Source organism: Acipenser ruthenus, chromosome 9, assembly GCF_902713425.1.
Source record: "Acipenser ruthenus chromosome 9, fAciRut3.2 maternal haplotype, whole genome shotgun sequence".
In the NCBI taxonomy this organism is placed as follows: Eukaryota; Metazoa; Chordata; class Actinopteri; order Acipenseriformes; family Acipenseridae; genus Acipenser; species Acipenser ruthenus.
Genome location: NC_081197.1, coordinates 15206683 through 15227416, shown reverse-complemented (window position 1 = coordinate 15227416; position 20734 = coordinate 15206683). Strand labels below are relative to the sequence as shown.

At 37.9% G+C, this 20734-nt stretch overlaps 1 protein-coding gene across 27 annotated transcripts in view; it reads right to left on the bottom strand.

Moving 5' to 3' along the window:
• LOC117405087 (neurobeachin) overlaps positions 1-20734 on the bottom strand; it is a 349257-nt gene that overhangs the window by 244238 nt on the left and 84285 nt on the right. For all 27 annotated transcript variants that reach the window (XM_059031199.1, XM_059031208.1, XM_059031201.1 and 24 more), the window contains exons 2-6: positions 16998-17229; positions 15164-15264; positions 14782-14877; positions 12950-13071; positions 5149-5275 (exon numbers count right to left, since the gene is read on the bottom strand). In XM_059031199.1, the coding sequence (XP_058887182.1) occupies positions 5149-5275; positions 12950-13071; positions 14782-14877; positions 15164-15264; positions 16998-17229 (678 nt within the window). The remainder of the gene's footprint in view (positions 1-5148; positions 5276-12949; positions 13072-14781; positions 14878-15163; positions 15265-16997; positions 17230-20734) is intronic.

Below are 20734 nucleotides of genomic sequence, written 5' to 3'. Positions count from 1 at the left end.
AGACTAACATAGTTCCTTGCCCTGCTGTTCTTGTGGTGTTTTTTTTTTTTTTCATAAACGAAAGAAACTCTTTGCATTCAGCAATTATTTGGGCAATTACAAAGGGATAACACACACACACACACACACACATAAATTGATAGGCCAGATAGGTACATTTAATCATGTTTATTTTTAACTGTGTGTAGCACTACAAAGAAAAACAAAAGTGAAACAATATGAACCCAAAGAAGAATTTCTGAAATTACCAGCTTGTGAATGGGAGAGAAGGAATCTAAGCTGCAAATCTACCTCCCGACCAGGAAGGGCGCTAAGTAAGGTTGGTGGAACGCCTTCACAGGGATGGTAGGACGGAACCGGAAGGAGGACATCTTCAGAAAAGGCCATAGCTGTAAGACTGCGGAACAACTCTATTGTGATCAGCTGCGTAGCTTGGGGTGATTGGATAGAGCGTGGCGCCACACTGATCACAGGGAGGAGTTTAGCAGTACAAAGGGGACGCAGCTAAGTGAGTACAGCCCCTTACGCTGAAACTAACGCACCGGAGCGCTGAGCTTTTTGTCATTTTGTTGTTGCAGGAGAGTAATGGCTTGGGAGCTGCAGCCACAGAGCCAGCACACACACCCTGGATCACCACTACCTCTGCACAGCACAGCACCACAACAACCACCAACCCGGAGCACTTTTCCGTGCACTTGTGGGATTAATGGACTGTGTTATATTGTTTGTTTAACCTTTTTTGTTTGAGCCTGAAGACCTGCCATTTTAAACCCCCATACCATTGCTGGTGTAGGGGGTGGATTGTGTTTATTAAAACTGACCTTTACTTGTACATATACCTCCTGTTTGGACCTTCATTTATTTACTTACCACCCACATCCTGACACAGCTATATAAAGATTTTGCATTAAACCGACTAAAACATCTGATATCACAGAAACCCAGATAGGCTAAAATTATCTAAAAATCACTGCTATTCAATTTGAAGGCATTCAGGCATAACATTTTGTTCAATGTTACATTAAACAAATGCTACAAAATCAACCAGGCTTACATATGGTTTGTTGTTTTTCCTCAAAAAAAACCCACTTGAAACACCTTCTGTAAAACTGTGAGTAACATGTAAGGCCACCATGGGCAGGCAGGATGGCAGTGCTTCAACATGCTGTTGGAATTCTAAAGGGATACACAACCATTCCACAATGATTACTGGCTCTGTTTCCTTCTGAGAAATCTGCAGAGAAGTGTGTTCTCCAGAATAACCCATAGTCATCTCTTTTGAAACTTCCACTCATGGATACGAAAGAACCTGACACCTGAGCACATGCTACCAAAGTCTTGCCCAATCTGACTGAAACTCACTTGCAGGCAGATATTTCACAGAACATTATTCCCAACATGTACATGTCAAATGTGACATTTCATGAACAGAAGGTTTCGTCTAATGATATAACAATGTGCGCTATTATCACAATTCTGTACCTGTGATTAAGTTTTTTCGGTTTGTATTAATTTCATTTTTCGGTGCTTATTTTTATCTATTTGAGATACCCCAAAATCATTTTTTTTATTTTTTTTTTTCGGGCCTTTCGCTTTTTATATACTGTATGAAATTATTGTTTTCGGTTACTTTTCAAATGCTTGGGTGTTTGTTTTTTTCCTGTCACAATATGTATAGTACTTGCACACTCCAGTTGTACCTTCTTTCCTTTGCTGTCTTCCTCAACAAAATCCTTATGGTCACGGGCACATTCTTCTGGGGTTTTTGTGTGTCTAGGCATTTTTTTATATTTCGCCACAATTTGCAAGTTTGTTTTAAATCCTCCATATCTTAACTGTAATACAGCTTTAAATCCCACTAACAAGCCTCCATCCTGATTGTAATTTCGTTTTAAATCTCGCAAGCGGAGTCTCCAATAGAAACGCAGGAATGTGCTGTCACTCAGTAGTTGGGGCGGGTTTAAAGTATTCAGAACGAATCAATGACAGATACAAGTCAGGAAGGCGGGACATTGCCCAGCATTTATTATTATTTTTGTAGTAGGTTTTATTTTTTTTTAATGGGAAAAGGGTAAAGTCAACGTGAATAAATTAACCATTTCCACAGTTTTTCCAGTGTTTTCCGGTGTTTATTGGCTATCCACAGATTCAATTTTTTTTGTATCGGGTGTGTTTTATTGGGTTTTATCGGTTAAAACCGAAAATCAGAAGCCCTAATTACATTAACCGAGTTTGTTCTTTCCGGCAGGAGTTTTTTGAGAACCATTTAATACTAGTAGTGATTTTATAAGGATCTGCTTCTATTTAGTTAAAATACATCAAAATGAGTCCAGAGGATATTTTCAGGAAAAGTCAAGACAGACAAGACCAATGTACTGAAAAGCGTTAGTCTAAAAACACATGAAAACAGGTTGTCACAAGGTGGAGAAAATAAAAATACAACCACTAAGGAACAAAACCATATTTAAACATTTGAGACTATTCCCTGGGAGAAAGCAAGCATGCATGAATTATCTTTCTCTTTCAAAGGAGGTTATGAAATCCATTCAAGCATTATTACTAATGGCCTCCACTCCATAAGTTTAGGTACATCATAATAAATCAGCCAAGCTTCAAGCGTAAATGAGCCTGAGAAGATGCAATGGGAAATCAAATACAGACATTTCAGGGAGATCAGAGATGTTTGTTTGGTTTGTTTTTTAAGAAAAGATTATCCTGCTGTATCATATTTTCTCCATATTGCAGCAATACAGTGCCTTGCATAAGTATTCACCCCCTCTTGGACTTTTCCACATTTTGCAGTTTTACAACCTGGCATTAAAATGGATTTAATTAGGATTTTTTCTCACTGATCTACACAAAATAGTCTATAATGTCGAAGTGGGGAAAAAAGCTACATATTTTTCAAAATTATTTACAAATAAAAAACTGAAAAGACTTGATTTTATAAGTATTCACCCCCTTTGCTTTGACACCCCTAAATAAGCTCTGGTGCAACCAATTGCCTTCAGAAGTCACATAATTAGTTGAATGGAGTCCACCTGTGTGCAATTAAAGTGTCACATGATCTCAGATTAAATAAACCTGTTTCTGGAAGGCCCCAGAATTTGTTAGAGAGCATATCTAAACAAACAGCATCATGAAGACCAATCCTGGACCAAACCTGGAGAAGCACCAATCAGGGTTGGGTTATAAAAAAATACCCCAAACTTTGAACATCCCCCGGAGCACCGTTAAATCCATTATTAAAAAATGGAATGAATATGGCACAACCGCGACTCTGCCTAGAGAAGGCCGTCCACCAAAACTCAGTGACAAGGTAAGGAGGGCATTAGTCAGAGAAGGCCAATGGTAACTCTGAAGCAGCTGGAGAGATCCACAGCTGAGATGGGAGAAACCGTCTATGGGACAACTATAACCCGGACGCTCCACAAAGCTGGGCTTTATGGAAGAGTGGCGAGAAGAAAGCCATTGCTGAAAAAAACCCATATCAAATCCCGTTTGGATTTTGCCAAAAGGCATGTGGGAGACACAGCAAACATGTGGAAAAAGGTTCTCTGGTCTGATGAGAAACGCTATGTGTGGCGCAAAGCCAACACTGCTCATCACCCTGAGAACACCATCCCCACGGTGAAGCACGGTGGCGGCAGCATCATGTTATGGGGATGCTTTTCATCGGCAGGGACTGGGAAACTGGTCAGGATTGAGGGCAAGATGGATGGAGCCAAATACAGGGACATTCTAGAGGAAAACCTGTTTCAGTCTGCAAAAGACTTGGGACTGGGGCGGAGCTTCACTTTCCAGCAGGACAATGACCTTAAACACACAGCCAAAGCTACACTGGAGTGGTTTAAAAACAAGAACCTGAATGTCTTAGAATGGCCCAGTCAAAGCCCAGACCTCAATCCGATTGAGAATCTGTGGCAAGACTTGAAAATTGCTGTTCACCAATGGTCCCCATCCAACTTGACAGAGATTGAGCAATTTTGCCAAGAAGAATGGGCAAAAATTGCAGGATCCAGAAGTGCAAAGCTGGTAGAGACTTACCCAAAAAGACACAGCTGTAATTGCTGCCAAAGGTGCTTCTACCAAGTATTGACTCAGGGGGGTGAATACTTATGCAACCAACAAATGTCTTTTTTTTTTGTTTAATTAACTTTTGTGTCACAATAAAAAATATTTTGCACCTTCAACGTCTTAAGTATGTTGTGTAAATCAAATGGTAAAAATCCCAATTAAATCCATTTTAATTCCAGGTTGTAACACTACAAAATGTGGAAAAGTCCAAGGGGGGTGAATACTTATGCAAGGCACTGTATAATGTATTCTTTAACATAATCCCGCTACAGTGATTTATTAATAAAATTATCAAAGCGACCCGGCTTATTTTTAAACGTAGATATTGCTCCGATCAGACAACATATGACACAGATAAGGTTTGCTTTTCTTCAACAAATGTCCTTTTCAGTGTCTTAAAAATGAGTAGTATGACAATAAATCCTGTCCTTTTTATATTTTACCAAATAGTAGATTCGACCAAATATAAAATGCATCTTTAATAATTTGAAAGATACCAGGTTAAACCATTTTTATATCTGTTTGCACTTTATATTACTTATCTTGATTTAATAGAGTTCCATTTGCCAGATGTGTATACTACATTTGAACATTACATTGGCAGACTTCTAGCAGAGAATGACTCACTGTGCCTTTAATGTGGCTGCCATTTGTTCTCCATTCATTATAGAAAGAACACTGACACAGCAGAATGCATGATTTTTAACATCCTTCAGTCAGACCGAGTGACATGAATTTACTGTTCTGGGGACCAAAGTTTTCATAGTCTGTGTTTGAATCAGGAGAAAATGCATTAGCATAAACATAAGGAATACATGAAAAAAATGAAATAAATCACAAATGCTCATACATAAATCTACCTTGGAGCGTAGTTTTTTTGTGTTTAAAATAAACAAGAACATATTAACACACATTAGCATCACAAATGCAAAAGCAAACTACAGTACTCACTTCACATCTAACTATCTACAGGTTCTAACATAAGTTTTACAGCTTCACCCAAACAGGTTGCTAAGCAGACACACGTGAGAACCAAATACGATATGGAATCATGATGAAAGTGTTTCTTACTTTCCGAGGCTGGAAATCATATTTCACGCAGTGCTGAAAACCTTTGCCTTTTGACTTCAGGGATGTGACGATCAAACAGTTTCCAACAAAATGTGCAGAGTAACCAATCCCTTTGCTTGTACGAAAGCTACGAAGAAAAAAAGAAAGAAAGCAATTACTGTAGTTAGACCAACTGTTTTGTATAAATCATTAAAGCATTCTAATTTGAGTGAGTTTTTAAATATCCATTTAATCAATCTTAACCATTACTATTGCTTAAACGAAGAAAACAGCAACATAGATACAAAAGCAACATTTTATGGGTATGAAATATCAGAGATTATGTGTTCTTCCTTTCTTTACACTGAACAAACACTGCCTGAACTGCCACTAATTATGCCCAGATTGCCTAATGCTCCATGATTGACAAAATAGAGCACTGATAACTTCAAGTGAGGGCATTGAGCCATAACTATTGAGAGAAGCCTTTCTCCAGTTGCACTGGTACAGGTGACAAATGTTAGGTACATAAAGCTGGCTGAAATACTGTATACATCACTTTCTAGAGTCCTAACAGACCTATAATTGACAAGGCACACAGTGCTACATCATCAAAGTGCTTTCTGTCTTTGTGTCACAGATGGCTGAGTCGTGATGTCACCAGACTAGGAAATACACACAGGCACAGTACTGCAGGGTGAGTCGCCAGTGCGCTCGTTCTTTATTAAATAACTTAAACAAACTGAATATGAACAAAACGGCACGGTGGCCAAAATAAACAGACACAATAATCCAACAAATATCGTGCTGGTCTAAATCCATATTACACACAAGTTTACATGGATGGGTAATTTAACCCCATCCAGGCTGCAAAACATTGATAAAAACAACATTGTTTTTAACAAACACAAAACAATATGTTTAAATAATAATAATAATAATAATAATAATAATAATAATAATAATCTTGAGCATTTACTCGGAAATGCTACCACCTCTGTCTTGTAGCTCCCTTGTGTGCCGACAGCCCAGAACAGTGTAGGAGATAAGGCCTATGCAGCCAAGAATCTACCTGCTTTCTTATTCATCACCATGCTTTTTCTGGATTGGAAAGATCAACTGAACCAATTATGTACAACATTTAATTTCCATGGTTTATAAACAAAATTTCATTTTTAATATATTGCTGTTATTCTGACCACAGCAGTGCTGCGGGCCACAGTGTAGCAAGAGTAAATGATGTGTGATACAGGCATGGATGCATGAAATCAGCCAGCTAGCTTTGATATCAGGGGACCTGCCAAAATATGATTAGATTCCATATTTACACGGCTAACAATCCCTGTTCAACAAATGCAAGAAGGCTTCAGTCAGTTCCCTTTCTGATTTTTTCTCAGATTCAACACAATACAAATATCCACGAAGAAAATAAAATAAAGCCTTTTACCCAAACAGTATTTGTAACAGAGACTTGACTTCATAGTGTTAAACAATAAAAATGTATATAATTTAGTGTGATCTTTTTATCACATATACATTTTGGCTGTTTTCCTATGACCATGACTGCATCAAAACAGACGACTGGATGTCTTAGTGAGTGAATAAGATAAAGGTACAAAAGTAATACTACATTTTGCAGTCATCTGAGGCATCCATTAGGAGTGAAACAATACACTAATGTCACAATACAATACATATCACAATAGAATAATATAATATCAAATGGTAATTTAACGATGAACCATTTTGTTAAAATACATAAATAAATGGGAAGAGGAGAGCATATACTGTATTTATACCAACTATAAAACACACTTATGGGGGTGCTGTAGAGTTATGAGCAAGCGAGACACACTTTCTGTTCGCTTCCGCACATATATTTTTATAATTACAGTATTTTTATTTTTTGTAAACAAGCTTGCGTTGTTCAGTACTTATTTGAGAACATTCAACTGTCCGGGTAAACACCTAATATGCCAAATACAAGGGGAAAGAAGGAGGCTTTGGCTGGAGACCTTGATCTTACCCGTCTGGAAGCACAGACGATTCAACCAACACCGCTGTATTGGAACTTATATCCACTCTTCGGAGTGAAGTCGCCCCTCTAAAAGCTGAGATATGTTCGACATTGGATGCCAAGATCGAAGAGTCTTCGCGGTCTATCAGGGGAGAGATTACAGCCATACGCGAGGAGATGCACTCCTTGGTATCTGCTTTACAGGCGATACGCACAGCAAGAAACTGGGGGACTTGAAGCAGGCTGCCACGCATTGTTCTGATTCGACTACAGCCTTGGAGTCTGAAGTGGAAAAAATGTCAGCTGCAATCAAATCCTTAAGTGAAAAGTGGAGGACTTCGGAGGGGAGATCTAGGAGGAATAACCTTAGGGTGATTGGGATTGAGAAGGACACTGAAGGACCACGTCCGAAGGAATTCATGGCCCAGCTACTGATGTACGCTCTTTCCTTGCGGGAGAAACCCTTACTCGATTGGGCACATAGATCTCTTCAGCCACATCCTGGTCAAGGTCAGAAACCTCGTTCTTTCATTGTCAGGATACAGTATTTCCAAAGATCGAGAAGAAATTCTGCGCCGAGCCAGGGAAAGCAACTCTTTATTGTTTAAGGGACAGCAAATTCATCTTCTCGGATTATGCTCCGTCTCAAAGAAAAGGGCGGCTTTTGGGGAGGTGAAGCGAGCCTTATACAATCAGCCTGGAGTAAAGTTTGGTCTGTTGTTTCCAGCTCGGCTCAGACTGTTACAAAATGGCTTGGTACGTTTTTTCACTGATGCTGAGGAAGCACTGTTATATGTGAGATGCCATGTTCTCTCCAGCACGTCTGCATCTCACTGAGTGAATCCGGTTTAAAGCTATGGCTTGGTCAGTATTCCTGGGCATCAACTTGGTGTGTTTGGTACATGCTGAATACAGTTGTTTTGTTTTTTGTCATCTACTGAGCACTGTGTTTATATATGCTTAAAGGGGTATAAAGTGTTGGTTTGCTTGTAGCTGATGAATACCACACTTATCTGTTACTATTCTGATACATACTTATTTGTTTTATTTATTTATTTATTCTGTTTTGGTTGTAGGGGGATAAGGTTTAAAAATGTTCCCTCTGTATATAACTGCCTTTTTTCATACCCATGGGAGCTTTTGACTCCCTTTTTTATGCAGTTTCCATTCTTGTTTGTTATATATTTATTCCCTCACTTGTTGCCTTTAATTGTTGTTTATTGTGTAAAAACACATCTGTGTGCTCTTGGGCCTGCCTATTGTAGGTTTGTTTATGTCTGAGTGCAGTCTAGTTAAGTTTATATTACGTTATTTTCCAAGAGGGAAGGGGGACAAAAGACTTGACATGAAAAAATGAAAATACTTCAATACTATTTTTTTGTTCATTTATGTCATGATGCTCTGCAAGCTTTGTGTATGCTGTTAAAGTGTTATCATTTTTCTAGTATACAATTAATATTATTGTTATTTTATTTATATATATATATATATATATATATATATATATATATATATATATATATATATATATATATATATATATATATATTATTATTATTATTATTTTTTTTAAAAATACCTATCTTAGTATGCCTGAATTTTTGCTGACTGCGGGGCTGCAGGTTCAGAGTCTTTAACTCTGTTCTGGTACAATGCACTTTGTGCACGGATGGTGTGTTCTATGGTTAGGCTCGTTTGGGGAGGTGTTTTGGGGTGGGACATAACTAGTGGGGGGCAGCTCCTGATTTGATTTTAAGCTCCATTGTTTTTTCTTTTCTTTTTTCTTTTCTTTTTTTCTCTTTCCTTTTTCTCTTTCTTTCATTTTGAGTCTAGCTTGGCTGTTTGTATTGATATTATTCTCTGTTCACTCTGCCATTCAATTGACTTACTTTTTTAACAATATATGGCACAGATAAGCTCAGACAAACAGGATGGGAGGTCGTCTGTTAAATATATAAATTGGAATGTTAAGGGGCTCAATCACCCAGTAAAGCGTAAGAGAGTACGATCACTCCTTCAACTTATTAAAGTAAATATTACTTTCCTACAAGAGACGTACCTTTGTACTTCTGATCAATTTAGGATTCATAGGGATTGGGTGGGTCAGGTGTTTCATTCTCAGCTTCACAGTAAAGCCAGGGGTGCAGCAATTCTAATTCATAAACCAACACCGTTTGTAGCTTCCCAGACTAAGGAGGACCCTCAAGGTCGTTTTGTTATAGATACTGGTAGACTTTATAATACTCCACTGATATTGGCTAATGTCGATGCTCCCAATTGGGATGACACTAAGTTTCATTCTAGCTTTCTTTCCTCTTTACCTGATCTAAACACTCATTTCCTTATTCTGGGAGGAGATTTTAATTTTGCAATATCACCCTCTTTGGACCGTTCAACATCTAGGCCTACATTAAACAATCCTTCAAAATGTGCTGATATACTTAAATCAATATGGTGTGTCAGATCCCTGGCGTTTCTTGTATCCTACAGTGAAGCAGTACTCGTTTTTTCTCCATGTCTATAAAACATAATCGCGTATAGATTATTTTTTCTTGGACAAATTATTGTCACATATTTGCTCTTGCTCTTGGAACTCAGCTTTCCAGACAACACTCTCATCATTTGATCGGGTTGAGTAGGATTATCTATTTGAAACCCTGCACAAATTTGGTTTTGGTCCTAATTTTAATTTCCTGGATTAAGGTTTTGTACTCATCCCCTGTCGCCTCCGTGCACACAAATAATATTTCTTCCAAAATCTTTCCTCTCCACCGCGGCACTAGACAAGGATGCCCCCTCTCTCTACTTCTTTTCACTATAGTTATCAAACCTCTTGCTATTGCTTTGCGAGGGAACATGGCTGTGCAAGGCGTAATCCAGGGAGTCAGGAACATAGTGTCTCTATGCAGATTATCTGATTCTATTTGTTTCTGACCCTGATTCCCCTCTACCATAAGCACTTTCTATTTTGGATAAATTTGGTAAGATATCAGGTTATAAATTAAACTTGCATAAGAAATAATTATTTCCTATTAATCAATCTGTGCTGAGTCATTCTTTTATACATTTTCCATTTAAAACTGTCACTGATAAATTCTCATATCTAGGTATTTCTGTTACAAGTAAATATCTTGGAATATTTAAAGATAATTTTGTTCCTCTTGTTGAACGCACCAAAGCGGATTTTGCTCACTAGTCTTCTCTACCTCTTTTGCTAATTGGATGTATTAATTCAGTAAAAATACCTGTATCATTTTCAGTGTGTACCAATTTTCATTACCAAGTCTTTCATTGATTTACTAGACCGTAGTATTTTATCATATTTGGAATAAAAAGTTTCCCCGTATTCGCAAGATTTTTTTGCAGAGGCCTAAGACAATAAACAGGTGGCCTGGCGCTGCCTAATTTTAGGTTTTATTATTGGTCAGCCAATATACTTAATATTCTATTTTGGATGTCATACCCTTCACAACTTGATGCCCTACCTTGGGTTAATATAGAGAATGCCTCTTGTAAACCGGTCTCTCTTGCCTCACTATTGTGCTCCTCTGCCCCCCTACCTTTTAATAAACTGAGTACAAACTCCTTAGTGAGAAACTCGCTGAAAATTTGGATACAGTTTAGACGTTCTTTCAATTTCCTTTTTACCTCTGCGTTTTCACCTTTGGATGCCAACCATTTGTTCCCACCCTCCTTGGGTGATGCAGTTTTTTGTAATTGGCGTAATAGAGGTATCGCATCACTTAATGACAAATACAGTATTTTTAGATATCTGCAAGTTCACAACTTTGTTCGCACTGAGTTTGGTACCTTTCCCTCTAAGCCTCCTAAATCAGGTATGGATTTTATTCTAGAACTGAACCCTGAACTAAAAGGATCAATTTCTACAATGTATTTAATTATTTCTTCTTTAAATATTCCCTCTCTATCAGCATTAAAAAACTTGTGGGAGCAGGATCTTGGTTTGCGGTTCTCGGAGGAGGAGTGGAAATCTGTTTTGTTGCGAGTTCACACTTCTTCCGCTTGTGCCAAGCACGCTCTGATACAGTTTAAAATTGTACATCACGTACACTGGTCAGAGGTGAGGTTGCAGTAGCTCTATCCCGAACTCGACTCAACCTGTGATGGATGAAAGCAGGCTCCTGCCTCTCTACTTCACATGTTCTGGTCTCACCCAATGTTAGTTTCTTTTTGGAGTTTTGTATTTAATTGTTTCTCCCAAATTTTTGAACTTCATATTGAACCTTCTCCGCTTATTGCTCTGTTCGGGGTGGTGCCTGACAATGTCCCTATGCTCAGAACTCAATTTGATATACTGGCTTTTGCTGCACTTCGGGATAGACGTTTGATTTTGATTAAATGGAAGCAGGCTACCCCACCTTCTCATATCCATTGGGTTAGCGATGTTATGCAATTCTTGAAATTAGAAAAAATTTAATTCACCCTGCATGGAGCCATTAAAAAGTTATGATAGATGGCAGCCCTTCCTTTCTTTTGTTGAACAATTATAAATGCAATCAATACCATGATGAGTCCCCTTATAGCAGACAACCTCACACCAATCCCCTGATGCTAACAAGGTCTTCCTCCTTTCATTTTTTTCTTTCTCTTGTGTGTGTTTTTTGTATATGCTCTGTGCTTACATGTGTGACATGTGAAACATGTTTTTACTTTTTTTGTAGTTTTTCGGGTTAGGATGAGTGGAAAAGGTTTAACTATAATGTACTTTATTAATGATTAATATAAGCTGTATTATTACTGTGATACTGCTTTTTGTTTTTCTAATGAAAACCAATAAAAAGATAAAAAAAAAACACTTATTCTTTACTCAAGAACCATTTGGTGAACTACAGTGAGCTATGTTGTGCTTTTTCATCTTATATCACAATACATACCGCTATTACGATACAATATACATAATGTGAAAAAGGTATTAGAAGTTACTAGTGGGATTCCTGTTGAACAGCCAGCAGTGCAAACAGCTTTCAGGACGCTAGTTATTTGTTGCATTTAATTAATGTGCCTTGCCTTATTTATGCCACCTGCTCTTTTATACGTATATACATATATTTGTGTGTGTGTGTATATATATATATATATATATATATATAATAATGTATGTAATGTATGGGCTGCATTTCATAGAGGGGTTCTGTGACATCATAAACAAGCTCCTCCACAGCAAACATGGTGCTTCCCATGGTGCAGTTCCTGGCGCCAGGCCTGGTTCTACTATAATCAATTAAACTGTTAAGAACATAAACAACCATTCATTATCGTCCTCATTATGCACAATTTGCATTGCATTTGCAATTTTTTGGTCCCTTAAAAGGTACAAATATTTAGTTAATCAGTAAACATAAAATCCTCTAGCAAACTGAATAAATCAAGGAACAGCTGCAGGATAAACACTGTTTTAAAAAGCCAAGTAAACAGTGACACGCTAAAGCAATGCCAAATACCATGACAGCAACATCTATGTATAGATTTATTTATTTGATGTATTTATTTATTTAATACTTTTTTGCACTCTTAAAAGCACAGAAAGTCCAGCAAAATCGATTGTCCAGGTGTATTAAGATGGAAAGCATAATACATTTCAAAATACTAAATAAGTTGTACCAACAGGATGATTGTAGGTCTTGGGAGTATTGGTTCCTCCTCGTCATGATCGGATCTTGTGATGTCACAGGTAAACTTCAAGCAGACAACACTTTTGCTAGTACCTTCATCATTGTAGTTACACTTATGAAAGCATACCTACAGGTGCCATTCAATACGTTTGTGTGAAGAATTTGTACTTACCAATAAAGATAAGGTTTGTCCTTGTCTACATTGATATTATTCAGGGGGTCCATTCGAAACCAGGTGTTGAGAGTAAAACCATTTTGGTAAGGCCACTTAGCAATTGGAGGCAATGCGATGGCCTGAAAGGAGAAAACAAATTGAATTAGCAATTATATTTGTAACTTGATAAGTTGGTTTGGAGAAATACTTCTAGTTCTTTAAGAGATGAAAAGTATGATAAGGTAAGCGACATAAAGGCTGGTACAGTTCTAATCTGATCAACTCTAAAATATATGTGTATGATTATCAATACTATTTTTAAGCATGTCCAACACCATGGTCAGTGCCCAATCAAGCAGTCACAACAGTGACAACGAAAGACAAGGTACATTTTCTATGACTAATGGCCACTGTAAAGGATATTAATGTTATTAAAAATTAAAATGATGAAAAGGGGGATGCATACAGCACACAACCAAGTTATGATAAGTAATAAAGTGTCCGGTAAAGCTTTAACATAAATAATAATTTCTGTTTGCAAGCCTTGCTTTAATTTTGTCTTGCACTATGGTCCTTTGTAGAATGAAATTGGCCCAACCCTTTTCAACTCCTTCATACCTGTCACTAACTAACGACCTGCTTCACCTATTGACATGCTCTGCAGCCAGTAACATTTTAATCCTAACCCTGACTTGTGGTTAAAAAAAAAATAAATAACCCTAGGTGAAACACGAACAGTGACTTATGAAACATAAGGCAAACAAACAGAGTTTGTTTAGCGATTTATTTTTACATTGTGTAGTACAAGATATCATTGTGTAGTACAAGATAGTACTGTAAATGCGTTTTTCTTTCAAGACTGCAATACCATTATATAACGTTCACAACGGATAATATTTCTGGAATTCAAAGAATAGCACTCTGGGTCATGCTATTCATTTCAAGTTGCTTGCAAATCTGCTGAACTGGCTGTTGAAGATACAAACTTTACATAATGCCAAATATAAATATCTTAAAGTTTGTAGATCCTAAGTTGGTGTGTTTTGATATGGAGTAGTTGTAACAGTATTGGGTAGTCGGAATCTAAGTTTACAGCAGGTTATACTGAAGTATCCTCCACTCTGTTTGGGTTTATAACACCCTAACATATTCTTGTAAGTTTTTTTTTCCAGCTAATTTTGTTACTAAAAAATTCTAGTCCTTAAATCTAAATGAACTACGTTTTCAATGTTCATTTATAAAGGGCTATTTCAGCCACACAAAGTAATGAACTACTTAAAAACAAAGCAAATGTCAGCAGCAGAATAATTTACGTTACCATGGAAACATCAATTAGAATCGTATAGGGTTAAGATGCTGCTGGCAAACACATTGAACACCCTAACACTGTGCCTTGGTTGCACAACTTATGAAGAAAAGTGTTTGTGATGTCTTGTCCAAAGTAAAGTTTAAAAAATAAAAAACTTCTAGTCTGGATTTAGCACTGTTGTTTCTGAAATTGAAGGTATAACATTGCCATAACCTCTCCAGCCTATTACAAGTGTCTGATATCCCGTTCAAGATCTATACTTTCAGTGCACCAAATTGTTTATATCTTAATTTAATAATAATGTAATGTAATGTGGTTGTAAAATGCATAAAACAAAAATCCTAAAATGTTGCAATTTTTACCGTACAAATGTACATATTTCATGGTGGTAGTGTCCTATCTGGCTTTAGCAGGTGATCTAGTCAAGATCTAGTCGAATACTCAGGAGAACAGAATGCCTTTAAAAATATGTTTGTCAGAAAAAGTAAATGCATGGATATACTTTCCCAACTTGTGTGCAACGTCCAGCAAATATACTTACTGCAGCACTTCGACCTGGAAAGTTGAAAAAGGTGTCTGGGCCGTGTCTTTGTGGCATTTGATTCAAAACTGACAGCAACTTGACTGCGTGCCTTGGCTGTCGGACAAAGGAGAGAGATTTAAAAGGCCATCAGAAGTAAGCAGGCAGAGATAAAAGCCCTTCGTTCCAAGCATTCATGATATCATTCCACTGCTGGCAAATCAATTCCCTGTCAATTACCTCCAGCACGTTAACGCTGCAAATCAATTATCAAGCAGCTTCAAACAAATTTTGTTTATGGGTCTCCAGAGATCATTTGTCTGGGGCATGATGCTTCACTAAAACACTAATGCATGGAACTCTAGTGACACTTGATACTGCCTTTCACTTAAACATTGCTTACCCAGACTCCACTGTCTCCTCGCAACATGCTGAAGAGAAGCTTCAGTTCCTTGACAGTAATGCTGTAGCTGGCAAGAACTCCCAACATATCAACCAAAAGATCTGAAAGACAGAAAAACAAAAACACTTCCTAGTACTTGCATCTTTCATGTTTCACCCAAGGCTACGCCGCTGTGTGTGTCTGCTTAGTGCACAGCTCCAAGCTAGATGAATGAATTCATTCCGTGAGCAAGATTGTGGACCACATTAGATGCTATATGGCACAAGTCGCACACCTGCACTGAGTGAAGGAAGGGGACTGGAGATCCAGGTATGCACTGTCACAGCTGTGCTGTAAACTTAAAAGACAGAGTTGCCTGAAGGCAAGATATTCCAATTCAAAGCTATTCACCAGCTCCCAGTGCCTTCAAGCAACCAAGGCAGCAAAAACACAAATCTAATTATGGCAGCCAAAATCAATTCCCCTTTCCTTTGTTTTTCTTAACCAATAATTATAACAACATATTAACCTATAAATACATCTGTTCAATGAGCAGTTTCCTGGTCAATGGTCAATGGTGTAATTGTGTTTTAAAATTTAAAAGTACAAGGTTGTCCTGGAAGAAAACTTGCTTCCTTCTGCTCTGACAATGTTCCCCAACACTCAGGATTGGTTTTTCCAGCAGGACAATGCTCCATGCCACACAGCCAGGTCAATCAAGGTGTGGATGGAGGACCACCAGATCAAGACCCTGTCATGGCCAGCCCAATCTCCAGACCTGTACCCCATTGAAAACCTCTGGAATGTGATCAAGAGGAAGATGGATGGTCACAAGCCATCAAACAAAGCCGAGCTGCTTGAATTTTTGCGCCAGGAGTGGCATAAAGTCACCCAACATCAATGTGAAAGACTGGTGGAGAGCATGCCAAGACGCATGAAAGCTGTGCTTGAAAATCAGGGTTATTCCACCAAATATTGATTTCTGAACTCTTCCTAAGTTAAAACATTAGTATTGTGTTGTTTAAAAATGAGTATGAACTTATTTTCTTTGCATTATTCAAGGTCTGACAACACTGCATCTTTTTTGTTATTTTGACCAGTTGTCATTTTCTGCAAATAAATGCTCTAAATGACAATATTTTTATTTGGAATTTGGGAGAAATGTTGTCAGTAGTTTATAGAATAAAACAAAAATGTTCATTTTACCTAAACACATACCTATAAATAGTAAAACCAGAGAAACTGATAATTTTGCAGTGGTCTCTTAATTTTTTCCAGAGCTGTACATTATATATATATATATATATATATATATATATATATATATATATATATATATATATATATATATATATATATATATTCTACTTGTTTCTTGCTTTTTTGCTCACAGTCTGAACAACTCTGAGTGAGTGAAGAAACCCCACTCTGAGACCTGATGTAATCAATACTGTGCATCATTTAGTATTCTGGTAAACTGGTAAAAAACTCAAATAAAATACAATATTTCTATAGCAACCCTATGAAGTTGTTTCATTGGTCATGCCTGTTCCAGTAATTTAGGTTTGTTGTTTGTCAGACCCACAATTAAGGGAGGCGTCCTTGCTAAATTATTCCCAGCAGTTTGCTTTCTGTAATCGGGTTGCTCTGGACGCGGAGCACACGTGGGGTGTATTTAGGACTGAGTGCCATTGTTGGCTGGGCCGTGACATTGGTCAAAGGGGGAGGAGGAGAAGTCTAATGTGTTTTTTTTGTTTGTTTGGAACATTTCAGTTTTGTTACAATACTATACATCCTGTCAGGTCTATTCACCTTTGATTTTACAGGTCTTAGCATAATGCATCTCATGTCATACCTGCTATCATGTCATCGACTGTGCTCATTTTTAGCAGCACCTGTTCTATAAGGCCGACCTCCGTGCTGGTCTGTAGATTGCGGACGCTCTTCCGCAGAATAGCTGTGAACATGCTCCAGATTTCTGCCTGGCAAGTGACATCACAGTGCTCCAGCAGCTCCACCATGCACGCTATACTTTCAGCATCCTGGATGATGAAGTTCATCTCCAAATCAAACTCCCCACCGACGAGCTGGACAGAAACGAGAAAGAAAAAGTCGTTATTTTGTGTTCTTAGAAAGCACACTTGTTACAGTCAAATCAACAATTAAAATCAATTTACTGTACATAAACATACTGCACTGTATCATTTCGCTATCCATTTAAAATATAGAATACATATTGTTAATATTAGCATTATCTCTCATTTGTTGTGCTAAAGAAAATACATTTTGATGTAGACAGGTCACACGAACTGAGATATTTATTGAGTCTAACTGAGAAATATATATATATATATATATAATGTCCAACTCCCATTTTATTTCTTAATCGATGCATACAAGAAGCACGTGAAGTTATTTGGAGTACAGCTGAGAAGTCGCAGTAATAATGGAACTATAACTTGCTATAATGCCTAGAACTTGCTTTATTCATTTAGAATGATTTATAATCAATATTTTTTTCATGTACATCAGATGTGAAACAAAGAAAAGTATGAATTCTCAAATGGACCTGCCTACACCTTTAAGGAATTGCAAGGAATTGAATTTGACTACATAGGCAGTTGGAGAAAAAAAACTAATAAATAAAATAAGATGGTATCTAGCTACGTGCCATACACCCATGCAGGCACCTCTCCTGTATATCCCCATTGCCAGGGGCATGCATCCCCAGTGGGAGATGGGATAAGGAGAAGTATAAGGCAGTTCATTTTTAAATTGTGCAATAGCGTATAAAAGAAAGTTAGTGTGATATATTCCAAGTAAAAGCTCAAAATATTTCCAAGAGCTGCATGACATAACATAACATATATACTGTACGTCAAGTGTTCCGCATTTCCGTTTTTTTCTGAATTTTACCTACAAATTACAGGATTTTTTTTTAATTTATTTATTTTTTAACTGGACCTCGGTTTTTACTGATTTATACCTGAGTTTTAGTCTACTATTCAGTATTTTCCTGCTACTATGTTTTAGGAAATACACAATATTTTGATTAAAATGCTGTTTTATTTTGACTCCAAAATTGTAATAAGCATCCCTACACTGTATCCTACGATACAGCACGTACGTTTAGACAGAGGATCAAATAGCGTTCAAACATCGCATGTGATTGGTTCTCTGTTGCTTCACAAAAATATAATCACCTGATTCTGTTGGCCAATGGCCAATCAAAGTCCAATTATTGTGGAAGTGCTGGGCGTAGTAACTAGTTTGATCAAAAACTAAATTGAAATACACAACATTATAATATTTTGGAATGGATGAGGAATGGGGAGAACACATAAATCAGTTTATAAATATTCAAAAGAAAATGATGTTTCAAATTATACAAAAGGCCAAATAGCAGAAGTGGGCCAGATAAGGCAGAGGATGCATTGCGCTGCAAATACTATTGCATTGAGGTACATGTTCATGCTGACAGAATAAAAGAACATACTAAGTAAGCGACACATTAAACTAAAACAAGAAAGTGAATTGAAAGACAAGCAATCCATTTCTTTAATAAAAGAAATGGCAAAATGACTGTGTTAATGAGTTTGTCAGAGCTCTGTTCTTTCCTGGACAGCCACTCTTTATTGCAGAAGGGTATGTATTGGTGACTTTGAGTGACAGTACTGTCCAATCAGCTAAACACTGTCTAACGCCGACAATCTTAAATCGTAAATATTTGACAGAAAATGATGATGCTTTAGTTGGTACTTGGTAAACTTATGGAACGCACTGAAGAAAATGTCCAGTGTGATTTTTGATGCGTCTCCTGATGCCTTGGATCCAGGGCCAGCGCAACGATTTTTGCTGCCCTAGGCAAATGAAATTTTGCCGCCCTCTCTTTTCACTCTTTTTTAAAATTTTATATATATATATCAACGTATAAACAAATTATTGTACACCAGATTATGTTTTTTTTTTATTATTTTTTATATCACAAAACTATATACAACTACATACATCATCACTCTGGTTACAAACAGTAGTGACATCTACTGTCAGCTCTACAATGACAATACTTATGATCAATGGATTCTACCACCATGCATGAGCTTAGAGTTATAAATAACAATTGATACAGGATACGCAGGTTATTTCAAACACATCGTATTTTCATTGTACCTTATTTGTACAGTACCTTAACTACTATAAAACTGGTAGTCTATCTAACTTGTAGGATAGTGATCATATAATCGGGCACAGCAAATCCTCCAGTATTTTTTACTATAGGCAGATCCTTGACTTAAGAATTGACGTTAAAGAATCTTTACTGATGTGTTATGAAAATGCTTAAATGGCACACAACCACTTTAATTTCAGTGCCTGGGCACCGATGAAGCAATCTCTTTTCCTTGTTGTGTCAAGGCAATAATAAGACGTGTAGGGGCTCCCGAGTGGCGCATCCAGTAAAAGCACTTGCGTAGAGTGCTGGATGCGCCCTATAGTCTGGACGTCACAAGTTCGAGTCCAGGCTATTCCTTTGCCGACCGAGGACGGGAACTCCCAGGGGGCGACGCTCAATTGGCCGAGCGTCGCCCGGGGGGAGGGAGGGTTAGGTCGGCCAGGGTGTCCTCGGCTCACCGTGCACCAGCGACCCCTGTAGTCTGGCCGGGCGCCTGCGGGCTTGCCTGTAAGCTGCCCAAGAGCTGCATTGTCCTCCGACGCTGTAGCTCTTGGGTGGCTGCATGGTGAGTCCGCAGTGTGAAAAAAAGCGGTCAGCTGACGGCACACACTTTGGAGGACAGTGTGTGTTCATCTTCGCCCTCCCGAGTCAGCGCAGGGGTGGTAGCGGTGAGCTGAGCATAATAAAATAATTGGCCATTCCAAATTGGGAGAAAAATAATAAAATAATAAAATAATTGCCAACGACTAAATTTATATAAAAAATTTCTCGCCAAATCTAGTGACTTTAAGGGCTGACTTGGCGAGATTTGTTGTCAAAAGCATCTTGCTACTTGCTTCCAGGACAGTCATCATAGAATTTCAGAGATATAAAATTGGTAAAACATTTCGATTATCCTGTATTGGTAACGTCCTTTTATAAGAATCGTTGTCAGGGTAATTAAATGAAATCCAATAATGCCCCACCCCATTTGAATACGCAAAGAACTTCAATGCGTCCTTTGCTTAGCAACAGGCTCAACAACCACGAGCCTGTTCCCAGGGGAGACCGGATTTCGCTTGACACCGCGCCGGCATGATCACCCCGCCCCCCCCAGCGTTCCCGTACTTCCAGATTTAGGACCACACCACTGCTCATGCTATGGTTCCGTAACATTAGCAATACGTTTTGCAGAACAAGAAGCAGTGATCTAAGATGTTGAACATTTTACGACTAAAGATATGAAGTATAAAATGTAATTATGTACCGTTTTTGCCGCTCTAGGCGGCCGCTTGTTCTGCCTATATGGTTACGCCGGCCCTGCTTGGACCGGTGAAGGTGAATAAAAATGGCTTGTTTTGTGCTGATGTCATGTTCTGCAGATACTAGCTCAGTCAGTACAGCGATTGCCCAAACATGTGGCCTCGATTTGCACAGATTCA